Source organism: Notechis scutatus, chromosome 1, assembly GCF_049901735.1.
Source record: "Notechis scutatus isolate UNSWTSFEM ecotype Mainland chromosome 1, rNotScu1.2, whole genome shotgun sequence".
NCBI lineage: Eukaryota > Metazoa > Chordata > Lepidosauria > Squamata > Elapidae > Notechis > Notechis scutatus.
The window spans coordinates 158,337,884-158,357,152 of NC_142009.1; the positions used below are offsets into that span (position 1 = coordinate 158,337,884).

Below are 19,269 nucleotides of genomic sequence, written 5' to 3' on the forward strand. Positions count from 1 at the left end.
ATTGAAAGACTAAAATATATTGTAATAAGATTTTAAGAAACAGATTTGGACTTTCTTTTTCTTTAATTGATACTACCCCAGGAGGAGAGAGTGGGAACTCTGTCTTGGTTTGGACTGACTGAGAACTTTGGGATTGTCTTATTTTTCCTTTGGAATATTCTGGCTGTTGTAAGAGAAAAGAAAAGAAAAGATTTATAATGGCTTCTTCTATCGAGGAGCTGAGAAAAGATTATGAGCAAGCAAAACAAAATGGTAAAGCTGGTTTGAAAGAAGCCTTCCTTTTTTTAGAAATGGCGCTTATTAATTATCAACAAACATTGCAACAGATGAAGACAGCAGAAGAAGAACAAAGAGAGGAAGCCATCTTTAATAAATCTCAGAACTCGACCAAGAGGGAAGGAAGAGGAAAAAGAAGAGAAATAAAGGACTTAAGATTTAAAAAAACATTTAAGAAAGGGAAAAACAAGGTGCAAAATCAATATAAGGATGGTAAACAAAAGGGAAGAGGAATACGACAGAGAAGGGAAGCCAGTAAGGCAAAGGCTAGAAGAAGGGGGGCTAGAAAGGTTTGTTGGGGGAAGAAAGAAAGGGAAAAAGTGGAGAAAAGCTGCAAAGTTTTGAAATTAAATGAGAAAAAAGAAATTTTTTTTAGGGATAAAGGATAAGTATAATTTCTTCAAAGAGATTTTGCAAGGTACATAAGATGATATTGTAGTATTGTATCAGAAATAGAAAATTTAAATGGCTTGAGAGTTGATAAGAGATTAAAATGTTGGAATGTTAATAATGATTGGTTTGAAAATATAATATGAGGGGAGATTTAGAATATTAAACTTTAAAGAGTTTATTAAGATTATGGTATTGATGTTATTATAAAACTTTCATTATAGTATTTTGTTTTTAATATTTAAATCTATTGCTTAACTATGTATTTAATTGTTTTAGATGTATTATTCAGTTAGAATGTACCAAGCAAAATCGGATTGGGTAGTTTAAAGATTAATTTGATTAATAAATTGGGGAGATAGAAAGGCATCATACTCTGATTAGTGATTTCAGGAGAAATTTCTTTCTTTTTAAAAGGAATGAGACAAAGGTATAATAGAGAATGGACAAAAGATATAAATATAATGACTTAAATTAAGATGATTAATTAAGATAGAATCAAAAAGAGTGAAATATGTGGAGAAGTTAATATAGAAGACTTAGAATGGTAAATAAAATAAGTAATGATATGTAAGATGAGCCTGAATATAATTGAAGTCCATGAAAAGAGAGATACCTGGGTCCAAGTTACTTTCCAAAAAGATCTTTTTTATGTTTTGTGTGTTGTGTGATTATGTTGTTTTTTTGGGGGGGGAATTAATAAAACCTTGTAGAAATATAGAATGAGAATAATGGTAACTAAGTCAGAAAGAAGCAGATGAAATAATAATAATAAAATTGAATAAGAGTGAAGAGAAATAAAGGGAAATTGGATAAGAGGTTTTTGTATGTTTATATGGAAATGGTTTAAAACAGAATTATAGTTTATCTGACTTGTTAAATTTATAATGGAAAAAGGTTTAAACATGTAATGGATAATGATGACTTGTGTGTTTTGAAAACCAATAAAACTTGTTTTAATAAAAAAAAAAATTTGCTTGCAAGCAAACCCATAAAATTTGCTAGCAAGCAAACTCACAGAATTAACTCACAACACACCATGTATGTAAATATTGAATTTTTTATTAAAAAAGAGCAACTTTTACCCAAAATCAGGCAAAGCAGGCAGGCAGATTGAGTTGCTCACAGAATCACAGATTCACTTAGAGAGATCTGTGTTTCTGCCATCAGCTATCTGAGTCTGCAACTGAATAATAGATCCTTCAGTCCTAAGGGAGGTTCAGCTCTGCTTTTAAGATCTAAAGACTAGCTAGAAAGCAAGAAATCCAATGATTTCCTGCTTTCTAGCTAATCTAAATCTCCCAGCACAGCAGAACAGCTGATGGTAGATAAAAAGGAAAAATAGCAACTTAGCAGGCAAGTTTGCCAGGTAAGGAGTGAGTAGGTGGGGTGGGTTCCCACGGGCCATGTGGGCAGCACAGCCTTGTGTTCCTGCACAGCCTGGATTAATTGCTTTGGGGGGGTGCACTGGGGGTGACATTTCTCTGCGGACCACTAACATTTTCTCATGGCCCACCGGTTGGCAACCGCTGGCTTAGATGGTCATCCTCTTCTCAGCTTCTTGGCAGCCATCTTAGGCTGTTTTTTCTCCTTGTCATGATGTACAGAGAAAAAGGCCTGGGTTCCGCAGAAGTTGCAATCTCTCCTGTGACCTCACAGGGCACCACTCCTTAGCTTCACCACCCCTCCAAGGTGGCTTTAGCTCTTTCAGAAGAAGAAGCCAGCACAGGGAATGGAGAGATCTGTTCCATTTGGCTGTTAACAATGGGAAGCTCCACCCCCTTCTTATCAAAATATTTTCTCATTGGAAAATAACGATTGCTTTCATTTTTGCTTTGCTTTGTGTGTTTTGTGATATTAAAGGCTGGACACCAAAAACAGAAGATAAAGAAAATGGAATGAAAATCTTTAGCACAAACTTTGAAAAACCTTTCAGCCAAGTTTTGGGACAGAATGGATGAAATGCTTGATCAAACTGAGCATGCTTTAATGAAGCCGTGAAACATGAATTAGCTGAAAAGAATTTTTAAAATATATTTCACAATTTTCCCCTTTTCAGGTCTTATTTTTACTCATGGTGAGAACTGGAAAGTGATGCATCAGTTTACATTATCCACATTACAGGAATATTGAATGGGCAAGAGGGCCATTGAAGACAAAATCACAGAAGAGTATAATGTCTTAACGAAGACATTTGAGATTTGTGCAGGTGGGTTGGGATTTCCTCCTAAAGCTTTATTGGAGCATCTTCCAAGATAAATGTGATTTGGAAAATAATTCCCTCAGATTTTATCAAATGAATAAGGAGTGTTTTGGAGGTTACCTTCTCTCCAACAATTCATAAACCCATAGTTTTATTCCTATAAATATGCTTTTTTGACTAATTTATGCTACATATATTTACAGATGGGACTTATATGTGGTAAAATGGTTCCGGATGACTTGAATTGTTAATTCAATGAAATCCAACAGTCTCTCATAAATCACACTTCTAGACTTACTGTTCTGTAGAGAGTCCTCTAGATTCTCTATTTAGAGTGGGTTGCAAGTTCTTCATTTGAACATGAAAATGTCTTATAAACTGGAATTATTACTCCTCCTTGCTTTGGGCCAAGGTTAATCAAATGGCAGTTTCTGAAAGAATAGAAAGATATAATCTAAATTTATTAAGTGATCTAGGGAAAATATATTTTACCCATGTTCTCCAACAGAAGTATTATCTTTGAATTGTCAATATGGAAACTTCCTTTATTCTAAGCATAGTCATAATGATCAAGCTCAGATGGTGCCACCTCACATCTACCAGTCTGCCACGAAACTTGGGGGGAGGAAGAGTGAGTGCTTGTGGGGTGTGTGTGAGTGAAAGGTACAAACGTGAAGGTGCCCCTCCAAGATAGCATTTCAAGGTTGTCTCACAATGTGAAGAATGCAGGGGCAAGCCAGCCTATAGCCAGAGTGGCCATATTTTGGAGATTCATTGGATGATAGAGGGGAAGCAATGTTAAGTGCCTAAGGGGGAAAGGGGGAATTGGCATGGAAATTTCAGTTCTGAGTTTGTTTTATTGCAGTTCAAAGGTGCTTTTTGAAGAGGCAACTGGACTTTCTGAAAGTCCAGAAAATCCAGTTGCCTCTTGAAAAAGCCTCTTTGGGATCACTGTGACCTAGATTACTGAGAATACTCTGTAGACATTAGTGCAGTTCACTTGATGTCTACTAAAATGTACCTTTTGCAAAGAAAAATAAAAAATAGAGCCAAGGATCATTTTTATTTAGAAGTGCAAGCCGAGGCAGGACTGACAAAAGGGATGGGATTCTACCTGGTCAGACTGGTTCCATAGAACCAGTTGTTATGATTCTGCCCAGTTTGGAGAACTGGCAAATCGCACCACTGGCTGGCCCCACCCTGCCCTGCCCCACCCCCTCACTCCTTACCTGGCATGTGCTCTATCAAACCTGCCTGCGTTTGGTAAGTTGCAATTTTTCCTCTTTTTTTTTTTGACCATCAGCTGTTCTGAATATCAGCTGTGCCAGGAGATTTAGATTAGGTGAAAGCGGGAAATCATTGGATTTCTTGCTTTCTACCTAATCTAAAAGCAGAGCTGAACCTTCCTTAGGACTGAAGCTTCTATTTTTCAGTGTAGGCTCAGGAGGCAGATTGCAGAATGGTAGATCTCTGAGTGAATCTGTGATTCTGGGAGCAACTCAATCTGCCTGCCAGCTTTGCCTGATTTTGGGTAAAAGTTGCTCTTTTTTAAATAAAAAAATCCAATATTTACATACAAGCCACGCCCATCCAGTCACATGATCACCAAGCCATGCCCAGTCAGCAACCCATGCCTACCCAGTCACATGACCACCAAGCCACACCCACAAATTAGGCCACACCCACAGAACCGGTTGTTAAGAAATTTGAATACCACTCCTGACTGACAATTCTTATATTACATATTTACCTCTATCCATATACGTGATATATCATTGCTTTTCTGCGTGCTGCTCTCTCTGTGACCCTTGGACACTGGGAAAACCTGTGAATTCAATTTAAGAAACCAATAAACACAGGGTTGTTGTTTTTTTCCATCTATGTTTTTTTCCAGGTCAGAGAGTATGTGCAGGTGAGAATCTTGACAAAATGGAGCTTGTCCTCTTCTTAACCAGCCTCCTGCTGAAATTTACTTTCCAGCCACCCTGGGAACATCAAAAGATGATCTGGATCTGACTCCTGCTGTTGGACTTACCTCCATTCCCATGCCTTTAAATACCTATGCTGTGCTACACTGATCTCATAGGGTAGGGGGAATATAATAAGCTGTTTTCTCCACTCCTGAAACGCCTTTATTTTGACAAAAAGGCAAAATTTTGCAACAGAATTCAATATTTTCTATGTTTCACGCATTGTTTAAAACATGAATGGTAATGTTCTATAAACTCATGGAATGTTGATTAGGAAAATATTGTAGGGAAGTCATGAAAAGCAAAGTGCCTTTTCTTTTATTTGGGGCCATTTATTTCTTTTGCCTTTTACTGTTTTTTGTCTTCTTCAATTTTCTGTTTCTGATTTTAGCACCAGTTCTAAAGTTTAGCACCAACCAAAATGTTCAGGTATCTTAGCTGATGACTATGGTGTGCTATACATATTGTGGGAATGAGTGGAAATCAATTAAACAAAGAAAGTAAAACGATGTAGCTTTTGATTCGCCCACTGCTGTTTTGAGAAACACAGCCGTTTGCCAAGAGGCCTGTTCTGGAGCAGTGTTCCCTGAACTTGGTGTTACAAAGCCTCCCTTGTTTTGAGTAGAATTTGCACTGTATCAAAGCCAGAGAACCAAATCAAGGACTGAGAATGTTCCATATTAGCAGGCTTGAAACCCTGCGTTCCTATTGGTCCAGACAATCCGGATCGTGATTGGACGGCTTGAATGTTCCTGATTGGCTCATACAGGGTTTGCAGCGATTGGCTAAAACCAAGCGCGGCAAACTCAAAGAGTTGTCATTGGCTGCCTAGCTGCGGCCAGCTCTATAAGAAGAGCTGCCGTGCACTGGGGTTTTGTCTCAGAATCTATCTGCTTAATAAAGAGCTGTTGTTCACTACTCATGCCTCGTCTATCCTTGGGACCCACTGACCGAACTTAACACTGGCGACGGGGATGGGATTCTGAGACAACAAGACTAACCAGCACACGGCAAACGGCGCCAAGACGACCAGCAAAATGGCCAGCAGCACCACGCCGCCTGCACCATTTAACCCAGCCAGCGAGGACTGGGAGTCCTACATTGATCGCTTCCAAATGTTTTTGGAATCCAACAACTTGAAAGACACCACAGGCAGCAAGAAATGGGTGGTATTTATAACGCACTGCGGGCCCGCCGTTTTCAAAATGGCCAAGGTGCTAGCAAAGCCCGCAGACGTCAAAACAATGGATTGGGACAACCTAGCTCCCATCCTCCGAAACCACTATGCTCCGGCTGTACCAACTCTTATCCGAAGGCATGATTTCTACCAAAGAGACCAGTGCGAGGGCGAAAGCATCGGTGAATTCGTGGCCGACCTGAGGGACCTGGGAGGTTTGTGTGGATTCGCAAACCTGGATGAGGCCATGCAAGACCGGGTCGTTCTCGGCCTGAAAGACCCAGCACTCCAAAGCAGACTAATGGCCAAGGGTGACATCTCCCTCACTGACTCCATAGCCGAAGCAACTGCAGCCGAAGCTACATGCAAGTCAGCAGCCCGAATGCGGCATTCAAATGGAACCGATCGTCAATCGACTAGCGAGGCTAATACCACACCAGAAAAACTCGCAGCCACCACCCACCATGGCGACGTCGAATCCCCCTCTGACAGCGAAGAAGAAATTCACCGACTTCAGTCAGAACATGATCGGCGAGACCGGCGAGGTCGTAAGTCGGGGTACCAGTGTTCCGGCTGCGGAGGAAATCACCCGCGTTCCGAATGCAAGTTCCTGGATGCTGTTTGCCGACATTGCGAGAAGCGGGGGCATATTGCTAAAGTATGCCGCAATAAAAGAAACTTCAGCCCCCGGTTTCGAGGCAACAGCCCAAGGAGACTAGATGGCACCCCCACCAAAAACCGGGACCACCAGACTGACAGCCGATGGAGCCGGGACAGCAGAACCAAAAGATTCAACGAGGCACCGCGAAGAGAAGAAATGCACCAAACAGTTATCATCACCCATTCTTCACCAATAGATGCACGAAAGGTATGCATCGAGGTCGGTATTGAAAACCAACCATGCACCATGGAGGTAGATTCTGGCTCCTACCTCTCCATGGTCTCCTGGCACACCATAAAGCATCTAATACCCAGCATACGCCGCCAGGAACTTAGTGACCAGAAATTGATCTTGAGGGACTACCAAGGGAACCGCATCCCAGTGGCTGGCATCGGGCATTTCAAGATCACCTTCAAAAACCGCACCAATATTCTACCACTTACAATTGTGGAAAAAGACCGCCCCAGCCTACTCGGATTACAGTGGTTCTTGCCGCTAGGGATCGAGATGGCAGGCATCAATCGCACAGACGAAGAAGATTGGGGGCGACACTCGTACGAGACTTCCAAGAGGTCTTCGATGACACTTTAGGCAAGTACAATGGGTCCCTAATCTCCTTCAATCTTAGCCCAGACATCGTGCCCTTCCGCCTCAAGCCGCGCCGAGTGCCATTTGCACTCAAGCCTAAGATAGATGAGCAATTAAATAAGCTCATCGTGCAAGGCGTATTAGAACCTATCGACCATGCCTGTTGGGAGACACCCATTGTCACCCTCATCAAACTAGATGGCTCCTTGAGAATCTGTGGAGACTACAAGGCCACCCTCAACCATGCCCTGCAGCAGAGTGCCTACCCTGTGCCAGTAGTCCAGCATCTCCAACACTCACTGGGAGGTGGCAGAATCTTTGCAAAGCTCGACCTGGCACAAGCCTATCAGCAATTGCCGGTTTATGCTGAAACCGCCGAGGCACAAACGATTGTGACACATCGAGGGGCATTTAAATGCAACCGACTCCAATTTGGAGTCAGCGTCGCACCTGGGGTTTTCCAAAGCCTAATGGAAAGACTACTGCAGGGAATTAAAGGAGTCGTACCCTATTTCGACAACGTGCTAGTAGCAGCTCCCAATAAGAAACAATTGGAGAAACGGCTTAGAGCGGTCTTACAAAAATTTAAAGACTCCGGCCTCAAAGTAAGAAAGGAGAAGTGCCAGCTATGTACTGAAAGGGTTGAATTCCTGGAGTACCTCCTAGACAAACATGGAATTCACCCTACTGACAAGAAGTTAAAAGCCATCAAGGAAGCCCCCAGACCAAAAAATAAAACGGAACTCCAAGCATTCCTTGGACTCATTAATTTCTATAATGTTTTCCTACCCCAGAAAGCGACTGTCGTGGAACCCTTGCATAGGCTCCTGGACAAAACGGCATCCTGGATCTGGGGAAGGTGAGAGGAACGCGCTTTCCAACAAATAAAAAACCTTTTAACTTCCAATGCAGTCCTTATTCAATATAACGAAACCCTGCCGCTGACTGTCACATGCGACGCATCACCCTTTGGTGTCAGGGCAATCCTAAGCCACACCTTGCCGAATGGGAAAGAGGCTCCCATCGCATTTTTCTCAAGAACCCTGTCCAAGCCAGAGAGGAACTACAGCCAGCTGGACAAAGAAGCCCTAGCCATCGTCTCCGCAGTGAAAAGATTCCACGAAAACATTTATGGTAGGACATTTTCAATTATTAGGGACCACAAACCCCTACTAGGCATTTTGGCTGGGAACAAACCCACTCCAAACATCCTGTCACCTAGGATGACAAGATGGTCTGAATTTCTTGCCGCTTATAATTACCATTTAGCACACCGGCCCGGCAAGACCATCTCACACTCTGATGCTTTAAGCCGATCCCCCCTACCAGATGTGCAAGACGACCCAGCACCCACCTTATCTATTTTACAAATGGAAACAATAACCACGCCACCATTGACAGCGCAAGACATTGCCCGCGAAACAAAAAGGGACAAACGATTGGCGCGAGTCCTCAGCTGGGTGGAGAGGGGTTGGCTGGAAAGCAAAAAAAATGAACTCTTTAAACCAGGGGTGTCCAACCTTTCACCTTCCCTGGGCCACATTAGAAGATGAAAATTTGGTTTGGGCCGCACATAAAATAAAATAACAGTAACGATACCTGATCATCCAAAAAAACCATAGAAAACATAGTTAACATATTAAATTTATTTGGAAATGAAGTTAGTGAGATGTTTGACATTGTTTCTCAGCCACCAATGCATCCATATTTGCTTCGATGGAACTTGTTGCAATTCTCAGTGAGTGCTCAAGGTGCTCATCAGATATTTTGGTTCTAGTTTTATTCTTTGTGTGCTTCATCCTTGAAAATAGCTGCTCACAAATGTAGGTGCTTCCAAATAGCGATGACATGAATAAGGCATGATTGTGAAGTGAAGGATATTTTTCTCTGGGAAGATATATCTTATAGAAGTTCATTAAAGAGACACAGTCAAATTTTTCTTTCAGTTGAATGTCAGATTGGAGCTCTATGCATTCCATTTGCAAATTGGCAGGTAATATATTAACGTCCACTGAAAATGGAGTTGCAAATATCAGAAAAGATGGCTGATTTTTTCTAAAATCTTGAAACCTGTTCTGAAATTCCTGTACCAAATTGAAAAGCAAGGCTGCATATTTTTCCATGTTCACAGAGGCGTGTTTAGCCAATGTGCTAAAATGCATCAAATTTTTTGCCTTCATTTGAGAATGCCATAGTTTCAGTTTCATTTCGAACGCTGTTATAGTTTGAAACATTGTGCTGATCAATTGGTTTTCACCTTGAAGACGCATGTTTAACTCATTTAAATGAGTGGTCAAGTCGACTAAAAATGCCAAATCTGTGAGCCAGTTTTCATCGTCAAGTTCTGGCACACATTTTGCTTTAGATTCCATAAATGACTTGATTTCATTTCTCAGATCATAAAATCTTGCCAGCATTTTCCCTCAACTTAACCATCTTACTTCAGAAAAGTAAATGATGTCCCCATACTCAGCATCCATAAATTTAAGGAATTCCTGGAATTGGCGATGATTCAATCCCTTGGACCTTATGAAATTTACAGCCTTGATGACAATCTGCATGACATTAGCCATCTTTAAAGCTTTTGCACATAAATTTTCTTGGTGTATTATGCAGTGATATTTAATCATACTGAAATTTTGGGAGGCAATTGCATCATCTTCTATCAATTTTACAAGTCCATCTCTGTTACCTATCATTGCAGGGGCACCATCAGTAGCTCCGCCAGATATGTTAGCAAATGACAAAGAAAATCGCTGTGATGTATTTTTCACAGCTTCATATAAATCTCTTGCTTTAGTTGTGTCTTTCAGTGGAACTAAAGCAGCCATTTCTTCAGTGATATTATATTTGTCATCAATGCCTCTAATAAAAATTGCCAATTGAGCTGTATCTGTAGCATCTGTACTTTCGTCTATTGCCATAGCATAAAATTTAAAATGAGCAGCTCTACTCTTCACAACTTTTTCGATGGAGTTTCCTATATCTTCAATTCGCCTGGCTACAGTCTGGTGAGACAAACTGATTTTTGAAAAGTCCCCTTTTTTATCCGGGCAAATTATATCAGCCACGGTTTCCATGCATTCCTTAATAAACTCACCATAGCAATACAGTTTTGATTTTTTTGCAACCACATAACTGGCTTTGACAATAGAATCTGATTGAATCAATACTTTTTAAAAATAATTTTGTTGAGATGATAGATTTTTTTTTCAGTTCAGCGATTTTGTCTTTACGACACATTCCTTCATACACAGCAAATTTCTCAGCATGTCTTGTCATGTAATGCCTTTTCAAATTGTAGTCTTTGAAAACTGGCACTGATTCTTTGCAAATTAAGCAGATTGCCTTACTATTGGACTCAACAAAAAAGTATTCATCTGTCCACTTTTCTTGGAACACTCTTCCTTCATCTGTAATTTTTCTTTTTTTGTGTTTGTTTTTATTTTTTGAGATTTCAGAAGCCATGCTGGAATGTAAAAATAAAGGACTTTTAGAAAGCTTGGTTTAATAATCAATGTGATTACTATGTGCATTATGCTACAGATTTCCCTTTCAAATTAATGGGAAGTGGAATGCAATTGGATTTTGATGCAGAATTCCACAGCCAATTTTGTGTCAAAATCCGTTGTGTGAACCGAGCCTTAGTCTCCTGACTACCAGAAAGTGGCACAGGCCGCAAGATGGCGGAGTTAATATAAGATGGCGGAGCTAATATAATGGATGGGGCGCAGGGTTGCCAGATCGCAGTTTGGCTCTGCGGCCAAACTCAAGCCAAAATACGGCCAAATTATTTTTATTATTTATTATTAATTATTTATTAAAAATTATTTATTTTTTATCACGGCCAAATTTTCCGGCCAAATTTTGTAGGGTAGGGGGGGGGGGGGGGGAAGAAAGCTCACCCGCCTCGCGCCTACCTCTCCTCCTGCAAATGGCCCGGCTGGATGCAGCAGGACTGGAAGGCGAGGACCGGGAGGCTCGGTGCAGCAGCAGCAGCGACGGCGGCGGCGGCGGCAGAAGCAGCAGCGGCGGTGGCAGCAGCGGTGGCGGGGCAGAAGCGGTGGCGGTGGCGGTGGGGGCAGAAGCAGCAGCGGGGCGGCGGGGGCAGAAGCAGCAGCGGTGGCGGCAGCGGCGGCGGGGGCAGAAGTGGTGGCGGGCGGCAGAAGCAGCAGCGGTGGCAGCGGCGGCGGTGGGGCAGAAGCAGCAGCGGTGGTGGCAGCGGCGGCGGGGCAGAAGTGGTGGCGGGGCGGCAGAAGCAGCAGCGGTGGCAGCGGCGGCGGTGGGGGCAGAAGCGGCGGCAGCAGCGGCAGGAGCAGAAGCAGCAGCGACGGCGGGAGCAGCAGCAGCAGCGGCGGTGGCGGCAGCGGCGGGGGCAGAAGCAGAAGCAGCAGCAGTGGCAGCGGCAGCAGCGGCAGGGGCAGAAGCAGCAGCGGTGGCGGCAGCAACAGCAGGAGGTGGCGGAGTGGGACTCTTGGGCTGCGACTGCCTCGGCACGAGGAGCGCTCTGATGGCGCCCGCCTTTTCTGTTGCTGCTTGGTGTGGCGCTCGCCTCACCCCGCCTCGCGCCTGCCTCTCCTCCTCCTCCTCGCTGGCTCTTGCACGAAGGTTGGGGTGGGCACTGGGCCGCATTACGAGGTGACCTGGGCCGCCTGCGGGCCATGGGTTGGACAAGCCTGCTTTAAACCATTTAAAAACCAGCAAACCGAACTTTTTTCACAAAGGGGGTGCATTCTTTGGGGAGACCGGGTGGTTATACCAGAAACATTACAAAAAAAGTTCTAGACATGCTGCACGACGGGCACCTGGGCATTGTACGAATGAAAGCCCTGGCCAGAAGCTACGCATGGTGGCCAGGCATGGACAAACAAATAAAGACTTGGGTCGCCGGTTGCAGCAGATGCCAAGAAACCCGCTCAGCTCCCCCTGCAGCTCCACCGCTAGAATGGGAAACCCCCAGAGGCCCCTGGTCGCGAATCCATATTGACTTCACGGGGCCAACCAAAGGACATACCTTTTTAATCACTGTTGATGCCTATTCAAATTGGCTCGAAGTTAGCAAAATGAAGACAACCACCATAGAAGCCGTTATCAAAAAATTAAACAAACTTTTCACCACGCATGGTCTGCCAGATGTGATAGTATCTGACAATGGACCTCAATTTACTGCATTGGCGTTTGAGCAATACTTGGCAGACCGTGGCATCCGACACGCATTGACATCGCCCGCTCACCCGGCGGCGAACGGGCAGGCTGAACGCATGGTTCAGTTCACAAAAAAAACTATCCAAAAAATTGAACATGGCAACATCCATGAAAAAATCAGCAAAATGCTCCTAATACAACACATCAAACCCAACAACCCCACGAACAAATGCCCAGCGGAATTGCTCATGGGCAGAAGACTCCGGTCACCTCTAGACCATTTGCACCCTACTTACACTCCAGAAAAAACCCCTGGATCTACAAGCCGACACCGAGCCTTCAACGTGGGAGACACTGTTTTCGCTAAAAACTTTACCGGGGACCCACTATGGCTACCGGCAAAGATCACCCAAGTCACCGGCCCCCGCTCCTACCGGCTCCAGACCACCAACGGTAGGAGCTGGAAACGGCACATTGACCAGCTACGATCTAGACTGGCCACTTTTCCCTGCACAGACTCTAACCAAGAAATCAGAGGGAGGGGGGGAAACCTCAAACTTAGAAAAAGAACCGGTATCTGCGCAAGCAGAACACCCCACACACACATTAAATAAAAATCAAACGTTAAACCAGCAATACTCACCTACAAACAGGGAACCGAGGCAGACGGGTGCTTCACCTGGAAGTAGCAGCCGGACAAGCTCAACCAGCCCAGAGAACCCAGGCGGGAGTGACAAAGCGAACGACTCAACCAACCCGGATACACCAGGCGGGAGTCGCAGCTATAGGCCCGGCTCACCCTTCCAGGCGGTTCCAGCGAGAAGCTTGAGAGCGACGCAGAGCCCGTCCGAACCCAACGACGACCAGAGACATTATGAACCGCGCAAGTCAAGTAGGCAGGTCCGAAAACCCGCCTACTTATGTGACTACGTTACCCTGCCCCTTGGACGGAACCAAGAGGGGAGGGGTGTTCCATATTAGCAGGCTTGAAACCCTGCGTTCCTATTGGTCCAGACAAGCCGGATCGTGATTGGATGGCTTGAACGTTCCTGATTGGCTCATACAGGGTTTGCCGCGATTGGCTAAAACCAAGCGCGGCAAACTCAAAGAGTTGTCATTGGCTGCCTAGCCACGGCCAGCTCTATAAGAAGAGCTGCCACGCGCTGGGGTTTTGTCTCAGAATCTATCTGCTTAATAAAGAGCTGTGTTTCACTACTCATGCCTCATCTATCCTTGGGACCCACCGACCGAACTTAACAGAGAACAAGAGATGCTGAACTAAAGAGAAAGTATTCTGGAAGTATTCAATCTCACAACTATTCCATTCTGCAAAAATGAAACTTCACTTGACTGACAGACAGAATTATATACGTATAAAAACCTGGGTTATTGTATAGTACAAATATGTGAAACTGGTCTGGTAAGTTTTTGAAGATTTCAGTATTGTGTCACACATGCCAGGAAAAGATCAAATTCCTGTTGGGAGAAAAACAAGAGTTCAGAAGTCCTGTATTGAACAGAGCAGTCTGAGGATTCAATAGAAAGAGTAGCTGCGCTCTGTCTACTGCATTGTTTTGAAATACATGCTGGAATAATTTTAGTTTTCAAAATTCCTTGTAATTTTTACTGAAGAGTGCTTATTAAAAGGAAATGGATTTTACTGGAGCAATTTTAATCTTATTACTATTTTTTCTTGCAATTATGTTCCTTTTGAAAAAGGGCAGTTCCAGGAATAACAGCTCCCTCGATCTCCTTCCAGGACCCAGGACTATACCAATTTTGGGAAATCTGCACATGATAGATCTGAAGAGGCCTCACAAAACAATGATAGAGGTAAAGCCTGATCATTAATAAGTCTCTTTACCGTTATTTGCCATAACTTGTTGGGATGGGACAAAATCCTGGTAACTTGGTCGGGTAAGTCTCCCTGATGGTGTTTACTGTATGTAAAATGTTCAAAAACTGGAGATCCAGCTGAATACATTTATATATTTCAGAAGGATTATTTCAAGAAAATCTTTTTGCTAATGAATGTAAAATGTTCTAATTGAAGAAATAATTTTATAATTTTTTATTTAGATTTGCAAAAATGTTCAGACCCCAAGGAACTTGTGGGAAATATAAATGCTTTTAAACTGAATGATTTGATACTGCTATGTACTTAGAGACATTCCTATGTTTGCACTTTAGGCAGAAGTAATTAAATCTATTTCTGCAGTTTACAACATCACAAACAAAATTTTCTTACAGTTGTTTATAAAGGGGAAGAAGGGTAGCATTCCTGATTTTCAGATTTGTTTGTTAGAACATATTTTAAGTTCTGTCCTTACAGAATTCTTATGATCACTTTCAAAAATCACCAGGGGAGCCATTGGAAAGTTTCTATGTGATCTCTTCCACAACATGTTGGAAGCTCAGTTTCTCTTTTATGAAATTCTATTCTATGTCCAGCACAAAAGGCTTAACTTATTTTCCAAACTGAGGAATATAAGTATATCTCATCATTTGATCAACTTGACCAGGGTAAAGCTATAGATGCAACTTACAAAGCCTTTGATTCAATGGTCCATGACAAATTACCGTTAAAACTAAACACTTACGGCATTTCCGGATCCCTTCATAAGTGGATTACTGCATTCCTGTCAAACAGGCAACAAATACCGTGTTTCTCCAACAATACGCTCCCCCCACCAATAGAAATGTTCTCCAACAATACGCTCCCCCCACCAATGTTTTCTAGGCATAAAATGAAATTAAGCCACTCTCCCCAAATTTAGGCCTATTTTAAAACATGCGAAATGGGGGGAAGGGTGGGGGGAACTTGCCGTTAGGAGCACCCCGCGGGCAGCCATGCCTCACCACCAGCCGCTCCTAACGGTTGATCACGGTAGAGCGTGGACAGCACCCTACTTCCACCAAGTACCTTTGCTGCCGGGGGCTCTTGCGCAGGAAAGACGGGCTGCACCAAGAGGCGGATGCTTCTGCTTTCCCATCTGCGCAAAGGGCACTGGCTCCTCCCTCCCCTGCCACAGGCCTGGCAAGGGCGTGGGAGCTGACTTTAAAATGGACTCCATCCACATTCCCTCGGGCAGCCAGAGCAGGGCTCGGCAGAGATGCCTCCGGCAGAACCGCAGAAGAGCGAGACGCCCAGCCTGCTACTGGCATGCCGCCCTTTGACCAATGCTTTGCTCTTGGAATGAACAGGCACAGAGGCAACCCAGCCCACATGGCCCACTCCTCTCAGGGACCGCAAACTCATTTGCCCCGCTCGGCCTGGCTTCCAGTGCTATCCACCAACTGCTCTTACCTTACATAGCAGTGACACCTCCTCCTGCTGGCCACGCCTTGCAGGCTGAAAGTGCAGCCCAGCATTGCCCAAGTGGGGGCTGCGCGCTTTCGCCCCAGCACCCAGCAGAGCCAGAATCCACCGCCTGCCACACAAACCCCAATGAGCAGCCTCGCCTGCACTCGGAGGAAGAAAAGCTGCGCTCCACCAGCTCCTTTTCCCCTGAGCACAGGCGAGGCTGCTCATTGGAGTTCATGCGGCAGGCACTGGATTCCAGTTTTGCTGGGCCCCAGAGTGAAAGTGCGCAGCCTCCACTTGGGCTGCGCTTTTGGCCTTCCAGGCACCTGCAGGCACCGTTGTGTATACTTTGGCGGCAGCTCTGTAAGCAGAGAACCTGTATCCTGTGCATCTCTGGGAGCACCTGAAGCTTGACAGGGCTGTCTGGGCCCTTGGTGGTCCCATGCCCTGTTGTGAGCTTGGAGTCCGTGGGTTGGAAAGCAACCCCCAGACTCCTGAAGAGAACTTGTCGAGGGAAGAAGTTGGGGCAGGTTGGTCATGGCCCCACACCTGAATGGCGCAACTACATTCTTTTGGAAAAGTCTGGCTGAGAGACGGAAAAATCCCAGGAGGCAGAGCAAGGAGGTTAGGGAGGGTAGAACAAAATCAGCATGCGACCAGCCAGCTGGTGTTCACGCTTGGGGGAAGAGGAGCTGGTGGAGTGCCAGCCATGGCGGGAGTGCCAGAAAGGTGACCCACTTGCCTTTGTCTCTTGTGCAGCGACAGGAAGCCGGGCATTGCCGGGGCCAGAAGCCTCTAAGTGACCCAGCAGTCTTCCACCCAAACACTTCTCAAGCAGGGCAGGTTAAGAAAGCAGCCTCCTGAGTAAGGGTTCAGAGCACTGCAGCTTGATCCAAGCTCGAGCATGTCCACATGGCACGCCGAATTTGGCGCTTAATAGAGTTCTGCAGGTTTGCCAACGCACTGGACCAACAACTACCTGTTCAGGCTGAGCTGGCACAATGCACAGGGTGGAAAGTAGTTGGCTGCGTGGGTGTCGCGGGAACACGGTCATTCACTGATAAGGGTGTAAATACACACGCACACACACCACCACCAGGCTGCGCATGTGGGGAAAATTAAGACATCCTCAAAAAGATGGCCTAGCTGTTCTTTCAGGGCTCAAAAAAAATAAAAATAAAGACCCGGCCTTATTTTATGAGAAACACGGTAGTAAAAATAGGAAGCGCTAAATCAAACCCTGCTCCAGTTAACTGCGGTGTCCCCCAAGGCAACGTTCTAGGACCTACCTTCTTTATACTCTATATAAATGACCTTTGCAATCACCTTATAAGCAACTGCGTCCTCCTTGCGGATGATGTAAAACTATTCAACACCACTGACAATGCTACTATCCTTCAAAGCGACCTTGATTATGTGTCAGAATGATCAAACATCTGGTAACTCCAAATCTCGACCAACAAATGCTCTGTCCTATACATTGGTAAAAAAAATCAGTACACCAAATACAAACTAGGTGGATATGACCTCATTGATGATCCTCACTCTGTCAAGGACTCATATCAAATGACCAAAGCACCAGAGCTTGTTAGGGATATACACCCTAGCAGAACCTGCACGGCAGTCAGGCAGGCAGGCAAATATGTGAGACAAACGTTTTTGTAGCTTACACTCAGTAAAACAGATACACTATGCTAGTTAAATAGTTTATTCCAGTAAGATTTTTAGCATAGTCAAACAGTCCATATATCATACACTAGTTCAGTCCATCCGGGGATTAATCAGTTGCAAAGTCCAGTGTCGAAAAAGAGGTCAGTACACTTACAAATATCAGTCCAGTAATATATCTCTTCGCAGTAGAGATATGAAGAAGTCAAACCTCCTTTCTTCCTTCAGCAACAGCAGTAGAACACGCAGTTATCACACCATCAATCCATCATAGTCAGCAAGCAATCCAGTAAGCTAGCAATCAATCAAGTTATCTTGCTCCCTCTTATGGCGATTTTACAACCGCACCCAAAATTACATGCTTTACAGTTAAAGTGACACACATTTAAACTCACTATCATAGTTTATATATATTATTTTACCCAAACTATGTTATTCCTAACATACTCCCCTTTTGGGTAATATAATAATATATATATCTATTTACATCCTTAAACCATAGTTATCACAACTTTCTTTATGTTTGACTGAACCTTGGGCTTTTGTAAATTGATCGGCAATATTTTCTTCAGTCATGCAATATTCCAATCTTATTAAACCATTTTTTACAGATTGTCTTACATTCAGATATCTAAGATCTGTATGCTTAGATCTCGTTTTTGCAGCAATATTTGTAGCCAACCGTGTGGCTGCTTGATTGTCCTCATATACTACAATGGAATCATTAACAGTTATTCCCATATCTAATAACAACTGTTTATACAGAATTAAATCAGTACATAATAAAGATAGACATGAAAATTCTGCTTCCATTGTGGACATACTTATGTGTTGCTGTCTAATTGACCTCCAACCAATCAGTGCTTTTCCTAACAGTATAGCCGTACCTGAAGTTGATTTTCTAGTGTTTATGTCTTTTGCAAAACTTGCATCAGCATATTCACTTAAAATCAGATCATCCTTTGGCTCCAAATACAATGCATAGTGCATTGTCCTTTTAAGATATCTTAATATACGTTCTGTCGCTTGCCAGTGTCGTTCAGTGGGTTCAGCATTGAATCGTGCCAATTGATTAACGCCATAGGCAATATCTGGCCTTGACCAATTACTAATGTACGATAAACTACCAATTAGTGATTGATAAATAGTCTTATCGAATTTTGGACTTTGAGCATCAGTGTGGCCAAATTCCTGACTCATTGGAGTTTTTTCCGGTTTACAAAATTCCATCTTGTATGTTTTTAGTAATTGATAAATCTTATCCTCTTGAGATATCTTATAGCCACTTTTGGTTTTATTTATTGTCAATCCTAGATACTGTTTTATCTCTCCTAATTGCTTTAATTTTATCCTCTTACCTAATAATGATATTATTTCAGTAGCTTCATTATTAGTTTTTGTAATTAAGGCAATATCATCTGTAAACAACAATAATAATGACTATGTTCCATTTTTCTCTCTTTTAAATACACATGGATCAGCTAAACCTGCTTTAAACCCTATATTGTTTAACTCCTTAACAATATATTGGTTCCATTCGTAACCAGATTGTTTTAATCCATAGAGACTCTTTTTAAGCTTCCAACAGTCATTATTCGTTTTATCATCCTTAATGCCTACAGGTTTCTTTAAGTATATAGTGTGCTGCAATGGTGCATGCAGATAGGCAGTTTCTACATCTAAGTGATTTATAATATAATTCTTCTTAGCTGCCCACACTAAAGCTGCTCTCAAGGTTGTTGCTTTTAGACTCGGTGCAAATACTTCATCATAATCACATGCAGTTTGATTAAATCCTTGAGCTACCAACCTAGCCTTATGGGTAACAGTCCCATTTTTACCTGTTTTTAATTTAAATATCCATTTACAGCCAATGGACTTTTCACC

At 43.4% G+C, this 19,269-nt stretch overlaps 2 protein-coding genes and 1 long non-coding RNA gene across 5 annotated transcripts in view; 2 read left to right on the forward strand and 1 right to left on the reverse strand.

Annotated features, from left to right (window-relative positions):
- LOC113421892 (cytochrome P450 2K6-like) overlaps nt 1–4,900 on the forward strand; it is a 79,836-nt gene extending 74,936 nt beyond the window's left edge. Inside the window, exon 9 of the mRNA XM_087949155.1 lies at nt 4,764–4,900. Within this exon, the coding sequence (XP_087805281.1) occupies nt 4,764–4,885 (122 nt within the window). The 3' untranslated portion in view covers nt 4,886–4,900. The remainder of the gene's footprint in view (nt 1–4,763) is intronic.
- Nucleotides 1–19,269, reverse strand: part of LOC148133067 (uncharacterized) — a 57,950-nt gene that overhangs the window by 9,783 nt on the left and 28,898 nt on the right. The window contains exons 3-4 of the long non-coding RNA XR_015746425.1: nt 4,620–4,694; nt 2,596–3,300 (exon numbers count right to left, since the gene is read on the reverse strand). This is a non-coding gene — a long non-coding RNA (uncharacterized LOC148133067). The remainder of the gene's footprint in view (nt 1–2,595; nt 3,301–4,619; nt 4,695–19,269) is intronic.
- Nucleotides 13,929–19,269, forward strand: part of LOC113429437 (cytochrome P450 2K4-like) — a 41,118-nt gene continuing 35,777 nt past the window's right edge. For all 3 annotated transcript variants that reach the window (XM_087949151.1, XM_087949152.1, XM_087949153.1), the window contains exon 1: nt 13,929–14,243. In XM_087949151.1, the coding sequence (XP_087805277.1) occupies nt 14,061–14,243 (183 nt within the window). In that variant the 5' untranslated portion in view covers nt 13,929–14,060. The remainder of the gene's footprint in view (nt 14,244–19,269) is intronic.